The sequence below is a fragment of the Anguilla rostrata genome, chromosome 8 (genome assembly GCF_018555375.3).
Source record: "Anguilla rostrata isolate EN2019 chromosome 8, ASM1855537v3, whole genome shotgun sequence".
Lineage (NCBI taxonomy): Eukaryota > Metazoa > Chordata > Actinopteri > Anguilliformes > Anguillidae > Anguilla > Anguilla rostrata.
Window position 1 is genome coordinate 17,712,624 of NC_057940.1, and position 10,734 is coordinate 17,723,357.

The window sequence follows — 10,734 nt, forward strand, 5'->3', positions numbered from 1 at the left end:
GGTTTACATGTTTTTACATAAAGGACTAGGTTAGCTGAATTCAACCATAATTCAGCTCAGGTTCTACTTGCATATGGCCTGACTATATCCTAGCCGGCTAGAAAACTTTCACATTGAAATCGATTAACCAAATGCCTAAATGGTATGACATAATACAGTCATTTGGTGAAAGACCAGCTAGATTTGGTTGAATTGTGACAGTTTTTGAACCGGCTAGGACATAGACGGGCTATATCAGGGCGAAACATAGGCAAATTAGTGGTAAATATAGCTAACCTAGTGCGTTTATGCCAAAACATGTCAACCTATTTTGATCCCTTCTGCATTCGGTCTTGTGCCCTGTGGGAGACAAACAAAACTCATCTGTAGTCATGAATTTAAGAAAATACTATGTGAAGCTAGTAAGTGAAATGATAGCCAATGGATTTCAGGAATACAAATTAGTTCCGGGAAGGATTATACGGTTGCAAAAGCTATATTTACATTTGTATGCAATTATTAGTAAGCAAATAAGCTTGCATAATGGGTTAGAGACTAGACATTTCACTGTGCACAGAACTTCAATCTGCGCACAGTTTAAAGTTTCAAAGAAGATAAGTTTCGATCAGGGGTGTCATGTAAGCCAAAATTCTGGGGGGGGGGACACAATTAGAGCGGGGGTCATGGGGGTCCGTCCCCAGAAAAAAAAAGAATATAATGACACAATTTTCTGCAGTTTGACATATATATTCAAAGACTTTGGGGGGATTATTTTATTTTATATTATGTCACTAAATAAGTTTTTGCAGCTCAGTAATCTCCCACTTTATATTAGGGTAAATACTGTATATTTATTTGGAGATTTTCATTTCAATTATTTGTGCTGTTATGGTTATTGAAAATGACACTCATTTATTCACTCACTTTTACACTAGCTTCTACACTGCTGCCACTTTCCTTTAAAAAGAGCTAAATCTTGTCTGCTTCACCCAAAAATTTTAAGGGGCATAAATTTGCATAAAAAACTATATCCACAATGCAAATTAATTTAGAGAACATAGATAACAAAGCCACAGATGAAAGGAACCTGCCAACATGGTAATAGTTGTATTTTCAAACACAATGCATATGGTAAATGGAATGCATTTATATAGCGCTTTTATCCAAAGTGCTTTACAATTGATGCCTCTCATTCGCCAGAGCAGTTAGGGGTTAGGGGTTTTGCTGAAGGACACTTCGACACGCCCAGGGCGGGGTTTGAACCGGCAACCCTCCGACTGCCAGACAATCGGTCTTACCTCCTGAGCTATGTTGCATAGGAAGCAGCATGAGTACAGATGAGGCTGTGCTGACATCACATAGCAGTGTTTGCTCCATATATAAAAGCTCAGACTGAGCAGTAGTAACCTGTTTTCCAAACTGCTCAGTCTCCTTGAAAGATCCATAATCACCACTAGCCTAAGTACTAAGTACATATAACCTGTAACCACACCTCCACACAATTAAATCTGCATACATTTCCATGAAGGAAAAATAGCCTATCACTATATATAAAGATAACCTACATCTTGCACTATAAACCTCCTGACTGAGGACAGGGCTGGAGCTTTCTGTCGTTTTTTTTTTTTTTAAAGAATGACGAGATTTTCCTCTGCATCTTGACTTACAGATATCAAATGGAATTCAGTGTTTTGCTAACTATAACCTGTAATAGTGGTGGTAAAAACTATCAGCTCACTGCCATAAGATTCACACAGCTCTCCTTTACCAATATTAAATAGGATGCTATGCTATCACAAGTCACGACTAGCTATGCTAACGGCTTACCTGGGAAAGAAGAACATCCTATTTTGACAAGGTTTTTGGGGTGGATAATTTACATGACTCTGCCTCTTGGTTTTCTGCCAACTTTATTGAGTTTCTTAGAGAATGGATTGTGGTTTGAGCCTCTGAGTTTGTTCATTTTTTCAGTTCATCCAACGTATAGACTTCTTGAACGGGACTAGGGTGAGTTAATTTAATTTTCATTTAATTTTAATGCTACCTGTGATGACAATCACCCCAGGTCCCACGACCCCAAAGTTGTCATCTGGTTTAATGAAGTTGATACCGGTTTTTACATTTTCATTGATCAGCCCAGATCCTGATCTTTGGTGTGGGAAAACCTGTGTACGAGTGTAGCCTGTTATCAGCTGGGGATTTGACGTAGCTCAAATGAACTTATTCTAAAACACACAGAAAATATGGTATCTCTCGCCACCGGCAACAACAAAAACAGTGCTGATTGATGAAATGATTGGAAATTGCATGCTTGTGCACAAAAGAGCAAAAACTAAACAGTTGAAAACTGAACATAAAGTCAGCGTTGTGGGAGATATGTTCGGAAGTTGGCTATGTATTTCAATACAAAATTTTTTCCAGGATAACCCATTTGTAACTTACTACCTGCCAGCCAAAACTTTGGCACCCACATCACTGCAGAAGAGGAAAACAATGGCTGCAAACATCCCAGGGCTGATAGCTGTAGCTGTGTTTTACATGATCATTCTGGCAACAGGAATATGGGCATCTCGGAAGTCCAAGCAAGAGGAGAAGAAATGCACTGGGACAGGGACAGAAGTCGCCCTGGTCGCTGGTCGAAATATAAATATCTTTGTGGGAATATTCACAATGACGGGTGAGTGTGCTGACTGTCTCCTATGATGAACAGATGAACATAGAATCTAAAAATACTATGAAAATTGCAGGTACTGTACATAACAGAATTTTAGGACTTCAGTGTAAATGGTGCTCAGTGGTGGTTTTAAAAGTGCTGATGCAGTGTCATATTTCTCAATGTGTTATGTGAATAATGAACAATACAATTAAGAATGTTTGCTCCACAGTGCTGTTATTTGATTTTGTGGTTTCAGCTACGTGGGTTGGAGGAGGCTATATTCTTGGCACTGCTGCAACTGCCTACAACCCTACAAAAGGCTTGGTTTGGACTCTAATGCCTTTGGAATACGTAACTAACTTTGTTGTTGGTAAGTGTGTTTTGTTTTGGCTCACAAAGTGCCCTCCGGCACTCCATGTATAAAATCATAATCAAAATTTCAAGTGACTGAAAAAACATAAAAATGTATAATAAAAATAAATAAAAATAAAAATTATAATAAAAAGTATAATAAAAATAACTGAAAAAAACTGAAAATTATTATTATTAGTAGTAGTGGTAGTGGTAGTGGTGGTAATGGTAGTAACAGGGCTTGAAAACTGAATTTTTTTTCTATCTGTTGGCTCTATGCAGAATCTGAATTTTAAGGTTTCTTTTTTTTTTGTTCCGTCCACAACATAAGGTTCCTAAACCGGTTAGAACGAATTTTAAAAATGATTGATTTTGTTCCTTTTCTCCTAATTAAAATACTAATAAACTGCAATTTTATTTCAAATATTTTAAATAAATATTTCCGTATAAGTGTAGGGAACTTATTTAGTTTATTCACTAATACAGGCAGAATACCATTGTGTCTGCTTATTAAATGCACTTACATGCTAATATTTGTTTTCTGGTGATTTTTGTGGGTGTGAAACCCCTTCATTTGGTACACCTGGACCTCTCTCTCCTTTTCTCCAGCTGGTATTTTCTTTGCCAAGCACATGAGGGATAAGAAATATGTAACTATGATGGATCCCTTCCAGCTGAAATATGGGGATGCTGTGACCTGCACTCTGCTGATTCCTGCAGCAATTGCTGAAGTGCTGTTTGTCGCATGTATCATGGCAAGTTTAGGCAAGTTCCAGCACTGACGGTTGACGTGTGGTAGATGTACCATGAGGAGCTGAGGTAAAGACAAACCTGATACTAAGAGATCTTGGTAAGGTATCTCTGGTTCTGAAGGGCGGTCATTTCTGCTGTATTTTACAGTGTTTTTTTATTTTAATAACCAAGTTACATTTTCTCACAGAAACAACCATGACCACAGACTCACTAATTTACCAACATTAACTTCTGTATCTTCAGACCTCATGTAAGCACACAGATTTAAAAGCTATCTTAACATCACTAAACAGTAAATCCTTTCCTCTTCTTATCCTGCTGTACCGTCCCTGGCTGAACGATGGTCCAACTCTCCAAACTGATGGTTCTCAAAGCTTTTATTTGAATAATATGAATATGTTGTAGCTCCATAAACACACCATAAGAGCTGGGTTCAGAAAACATATTTCACTTAATCCTCACTTTGCCTCTAGTACATATTAAAATATTCACATCACAAAGAGGTGGTTATCCTGAGCTCAGAGGTCCCAGAGTCAGAACAGTCAAAATCCCAGTGGGTCTTTCTCCAGCACTTCCCCCAGCACACTACCACCACAATACACACCCTTTGAAACTTATGAAAACGTGTGAGTGTAATGCCAACTGTTGAAAGGATGGATTTAAAGGAATTAGCCTTTGTGTGATTCTCATGGGTTGTTTTCCAGGAGGAACCATGAGCATCATTCTGGATATATCATCTTTCTACTCAATATGCATCTCAGCTGCTGTGGCAATAATCTATACGCTTCTCGGGGGAATGTTCTCTGTGGCGTACACTGATGTCATACAGCTAACCTTCATCCTTCTTAGTTTGGTAAGGTGCACCCTTTCAAGAAATATTTACCAGACAAAATGGCATTAGCTTTAGCTAATTTGGAATGCAGGCTGGAAATTGTATTGTATATAGTCTGAGCCCATAGACTGAGCTTGTCTACTACTACTGTTCTTATCTGTCATATTTGCATAATTTTATATGCTCACGAAAGCAAAAAAAAAAAAAACATCTGGTTTTTGTTTTGTGTGTAATAGTGGACGTGTGTTCCATTCCTGATGCTGAATCCAGCGTCCACTGACATCACGCTCACAGCTTTCAATGGGACCTTTCAAGCTCCTTGGGTGGGAACACTGGAGCCAGAGGATGTGGGGCTGTGGATAGATGAATTCCTGGTTCTGGTATGTGCAGATGGCTCAACAAACAAATTGCATGTATGCCAATTGCCAAAGAATAGAATTTGTAAAAATCAACAGTATTTGATAAAAGGATGGTCTCAACAGGCAAGTTATAAATAAATATGAAACAATATATCCAGAGGGCTTTTCAATGGGGATGATAGTTTTCCTGAAGAATACCTATGCTGGTTGAAGTGCCTCAATTATGTTTGTATAGCATGTAGCGAATGAAAGTGCTCTGAGCAGCAACATTTGAGTTAAAAGGTAGTCCTGGCGGAGACAGCGGGTGCAATGTGTAAGGTGGCCCACTGTCAGCCCATCTACAAATAGCCCAATATGGCCAGCGGTTTGAATCCATGTCGTACCAGTTTCCACATTGTAATCCAATCAATATAACACCCCCAATAAAAAAGGAGTGCAGACTGTCGGTTCAATTTTTTTTTTAAAAGAAAAAAAAGAAATGGTGCTTTGTACAGTACCAAATTATTTTATAGATGAACCCTATTACACAGTCCAAACCCATGCTGATGCAAATACCTTTATTGTAGACGATGAAACAGACAAACCAGTGGAACCTGAATCATTCTATTTCTCCTGAACAAAATTACAATACTTTACATTTATTTGGCAGATTCTTTTATCCAAAGAGACGAACAATGGGCCTTATTCACGAAACTTTTCTTAAATTATTCTTACTTTTGTTCTTAAAAAACAATATGAGATTCATGACACATGTGCAGACCTTTGTTTTTGTGCATATTCCAGGTGTATGAGATGATGAATGCTGACAGTAAATTTTATGTGCAATCCCGTTCATGTGATTTGCATAAGCAAGCAGCCACGAACAAATACAGATAAGAAAAACATGATGAATGCCAATATGTTCTTGGAAATGTTCTTACATGCAGTTTATGATCAAATGTGATCATGCAAATGTTTTGTGAATGAGGCCCACTAAGTGCATACTGAAGGTCACTGGAGCAACTACAAAACACAGGTCCGATATGGTATAATAATCATTATGTAAGGGTTGAATCATGTCCTGTAGGTAAGCAGGGGCTTAAACAGACTGTCACCCCCCATTATGTTATATTGTGTGTGCTGTTTTAATTGATAGCACCATCTTACTGTTGAACGTTTACGTACGGAGGTTAATTTTACATGTTTCTTTCTTTCTCAGAGTCTAGGAGGTCTGGCTTCTCAAGCTATGCATCAGAGAATTCTGTCAGCAGCATCATCCAAAGAGGCCCAGGTCATATGTTTTGCTGCAGCAGGATTTAGTTTTATCCTTGGCATTCCTTCAGTCCTTCTTGGGGCGGTAGCTGCATCAACAGGTCAGAAGAACTTCCGCTCTCTGCCTCTTTACCAACCCAATCTTTATATGTTGATTAAACAGCTCCAGCTTTGTGTGTGTATGTGTGTGCATATGTATGGAATATGAGCATGTGTACATGCACATGTGTGTATGGAGGGATATGGATTACTGTGGTTAATACAGTCTCCTTTTTCCAGACTGGAACATGACCAGTTATGGTTCTCCATCCCCCTATGACCGTGGTGAAGCTACTAAAATTCTCCCAATAGCTCTGCAGCACCTCACTCCCAACTATATCTCCATCTTGGGGACTGGGGCGATAGCGGCAGCAGTGATGTCATCCATGGACTCTTGTCTCCTGGCCTCTGCTTCCTTATTTACCAATAACATCTACAAGACCTTAATTAGAAAACAGGTGAGTTGATCTGTACAAAACCACAAGAAAAGCAAATTTAGCCTAAAACTAATGTCTATCCTTGTAACACACAAAGAAACATTTTTTGTTTTTGTTGTGTTTCTGCTTCAGGCTTCTGACAGAGAGCTGCAGTGGGTGGTCAAGATCTCAGTGACAGTGGCTGGGCTGGTAGGAATGGGGCTGGCCTTCTTAGGGAACAATGTTCTGACCTTCTGGGCCTTGGCTACTGATGTGATGTACACCCTGGTCTTGCCTCAGCTCATCTGCGTTCTCTTCTTTCCTGTCTCCAACGGTTACGGTGCTGTGGGGGGTTACATCCTGGGAGTGACGCTGAGAGTGCTGAGCGGGGAACCTCTGCTGCACTTGCCCCCTGCCATCCACTTCCCCGGTTGTAGGCTAATCAACGAGGTCTATGTCCAGCACTTTCCCTGTCGAACCCTGTCAGTACTAGTGTCCTTCTGTGCTAACATCCTGATTTCCTATGTGACATCTATGTTGTTTGAAAAAGGCTTCCTGCTGAAGAGATGGGACATACTCCAGGTCAGAACCCATAGTGCACCCAGTGGTGCTGATGCCAAATCTAATGTTGACAAACCTGCAGCTTCAGATCTACTACTTGACACAACTTGTTAGATTCCATGTTAAATCAAAATCATTTTCTTAGGGTCAGAAGAGGATACATTGTTCAGAACTTTTTGGCTGTTTAATTGGGGACATTCACATAATAAATACATTTTGATTGAATAATTATTTGATAGCTGAATAGTGATTAATATGATAGAAATTTCTCTTAGTATGAAAACCTACTTTAAAAATGCACAGAAACATGGTTACTCTCTATTTTATTTTATTGAGTTGTCTTCAATTACTGTACGTAATAAATTATTTATTACTGGCTGTCTGAACTGCCAATGCAATGGTGACAAAAGATATTGCTTATTAATGTAATAATATAACTCTGTAATGTAACTCTGTAATAAACAAATCAACCGCTTTAGTTGGTTTTTTTTTTTTTTGTCTTCCTGACCACACTTGTAGCCGCTATCGCTATCTTGTAGTAAAAAGAACATGTTGTAAATCGTATTCTGTAGTGAAAGTAATAGGCTACTCATTTAACAAAATAGTACGACCTACCGACTGCCAAGTTCCCCACTTTGTAGGGGGAAGTTTCTGAGTAGGCCTCTTGATGTGCAGAAAACAAAAAAAAAAGGCATAGAATAGAATGAAGTGCCGTGAAACCCCCAACAAAATATTGCTAATAGGATATAGCCTTTTCTTGAAGGGAGTAGTTTATTTTCCTGCATTTTCAGAATTTCAGTAAGCTTTCCATTTTTGCATTGCGATCAGAGACTGTAAAAAATAGATTGCGATACAGCGTTAAAAGACCTGCTCGAATAGATTGGTCCAAGGGTGTGCATTCATTAAATTAAATAACTTCCGCCGCTGTTAATTCGACCATCAGTCAATCTGTTGTCATACGTGATGGTGCCTAGTAAATCTAAACGTTATTAGTGTATGATTCATGGTAGCTATAGTATATTATGTCTGATTTAAAATAGCGAAGCGAAAACTGACGATGTTTTACAAGAGGTGCGAGGTTCAATCAGATGCCGTAGAGGAAATGAATGCCGCTGAGTAAAGAAAAAAGAGTCGTCTTTCGGCTGTCGATATAGCGCTGTTCTGTGTTCATCCATTATGCCATTGACGTCAGTTATTAAATTTTATACAAATGTATGACAAAGAGTCCGTTAACTTTCCACGTATCGTGCTCCAATACCCGTTAGACTAGCCAATTCTCCCGAAAATAGGCAGCCATGCTGTGAGACGATCTTGGCTTAAAACCCAACTGAATTTGTATAGCGTGAATGACGGGGAACTAACGTCATTTTGCATTCTAACCCGATTGAGAGGGACAAGAAATAGGCCTACATTATGTCCACTGTGTGACCATGTTAAAAAGGAAGACAGGGGCATTTGTGGCAGTTTTCTCGCCATAAATGTAATGACAAAAATAACCAAAATTGGTGCTAATTGCATTACGGAGAATGAACTATTTTTCCTGATAGAATCATTGTTTTCATGTAGTCGCAGAATTAACGACCTGAGGTTTTTGCCTAACTACGGTGCAAGAACCAGAGTTCTGCTTAACAACGCCATGGAAGAATATTAAAATTCTTAAGTCAATAAAGGCAGAAGTGAACAATATATAATCATTGTTGGTAACCGTTGTATAATGTATTTAGCAGTGTAATAAACTGGATAATCCCCTTTGAGGCTGTCAGCTGCAATGGTTCTTCGTCATTATTTCCCGATAGCTGACCGCCTCGTTGGGGCTTATCCCTTACATAAGGGATATGTAATTTATTAGGGATCTGTGGTTATTGGCTCTTCACTTACCATTATTCATCATAAGGCATTTCTTCGTCTAACAGATACACTGTCATAATCAGACACTGTGACCTGAAAAGAAAGGACACGCATTCTAATTCTATAAGGACTGCACATTTTAACACTGCTACAGATTGAATTACTGGTAACATTTTCCGACTGAGACGAGAGACAGCATGGACTGTCTTCGAAATCATTTCTGTTGTAGGGTAAGTTACAAAATAGTAGTGAAACATTTTAATGCTCGTTGTACAGCCCTTTTGACGTGCTTTATTAGTTTGGTTTATTTGGCGTTTAAAAACTCAATGTATTTGTTAAAAGTTCAAAATCCCAGTGCTTGGCAAGGCCTAGAACGGCTAACATAAGGAAAAAACAGGGAACTGTTGCTGTTCTGTGCTCTCCCTCGTCCTTCTCTTTGTTCTCATCTCACTGTGGTTTGTGCATATAATCTATTAAGGGCTTCAGATCTATACTTGGGCTTCTATAAAACAAAAACAAAAAAAATCCCGATTCACTTGTTTTGAGGATCATAAACCGCATTCCTCCAAGGGGGTAGTTTCTGAAAAGAGGGATTTAAGATAAAATTGGCTAACTAGTCTATTTTGAAGCAACTTTTCATTCTGTCAAATTTAATAAATGCCAACATTTCTAAAAGGGTTTCCTGCAAACTCCTAAATCCTGTTTTTTAAGAAAGCCCCTGGGGCACAAACAGGGAAGAGCAGAGAGAAAATGGGACAAACCACAGCTTAGTCCCAAACGCACCCTTTCACCCACACCCCTGCCCCTGAATTTGCACCCTCTCAGCCTCCTTTTCATATGTACGCCATTCTCAAATTCTGGAATGTTAAGACGTGCATCTCAGAATTTATACATGCTTATCTATGGTTACTAATGATTGGGTTCCTTGTGTACAAAATGCTTTTGTGATGTGCTAGAGCTTAGGCTTTAGAGTTTAAATGCATACATTATGCAACCAGTCATGGTGTTTTGTCATTCATCTGTGTAGCCAGTAAAGGTAGAATGTCATCACAATGCATCAGGAGTTGAAATGCGAGTTCAGCAGGTCATAGCTGCTCCACCCTGCCTCATTTTCTCACTTAACCCCCCACAAATAGGCCTAAATGCAGACAGAACTGCTGCCGACTTTCTTCTGACAGGAGTGGCTGTAGACACTTTTTGAAGCTGAATAACTCTTGTTGACAATCAAGGGTTTGTTTTTTATTCTTTTAAAAACAGTTCACCAGGCATGGAGAGGAAAAGATAGAAGTGATGAGGCAGGAGATGGAGCTCAGGGAACAGGAGGTGCGTAGCAGAGAGGAGGCATTTCAAGAGGAGCAGTCTCTATGGGAAGAGGAGAAGGGGCAGTTGGAAGAACAGATATACACAAAAGCGAGAGAGAGAAGGAAGGAGAACTGTGAACACCAGGAAGTGCACACGCTGTGGAAAAGGCTATGGGCAGAGCAGGATGCCATCTTTGAGACGGGGCGGAGAAAAGCCAGGGAAGAGAGGATGAAGAGCGAGGAAGAACAAAGGGAGGCATGGAGGAGGGAGACAGATCAGTGCGTGAGAGAGTTTGGGCAGTGGAGGAGGGAGAGGATACTGTGGATGAGAGAGAGGGGAAGAGAGGGGGAAGAGAGTGAGAAGAAAAAGGAACTAGACGACGAGTGG

At 39.6% G+C, this 10,734-nt stretch overlaps 1 protein-coding gene across 1 annotated transcript; it reads left to right on the forward strand.

Annotated features, from left to right (window-relative positions):
* The first annotated feature begins 2,332 nt into the window (after positions 1-2,332).
* On the forward strand, positions 2,333-7,732 carry LOC135260999 (high-affinity choline transporter 1-like). Its single transcript, XM_064346809.1, has 8 exons — positions 2,333-2,656; positions 2,892-3,005; positions 3,596-3,751; positions 4,444-4,592; positions 4,808-4,951; positions 6,129-6,282; positions 6,461-6,678; positions 6,790-7,732. Exons 1-8 carry the CDS (start codon positions 2,356-2,358, stop codon positions 7,309-7,311), a joined length of 1,758 nt encoding a protein of 585 aa, XP_064202879.1. The 5' UTR covers positions 2,333-2,355; the 3' UTR covers positions 7,312-7,732.
* The last annotated feature ends 3,002 nt before the right edge of the window (positions 7,733-10,734 follow it).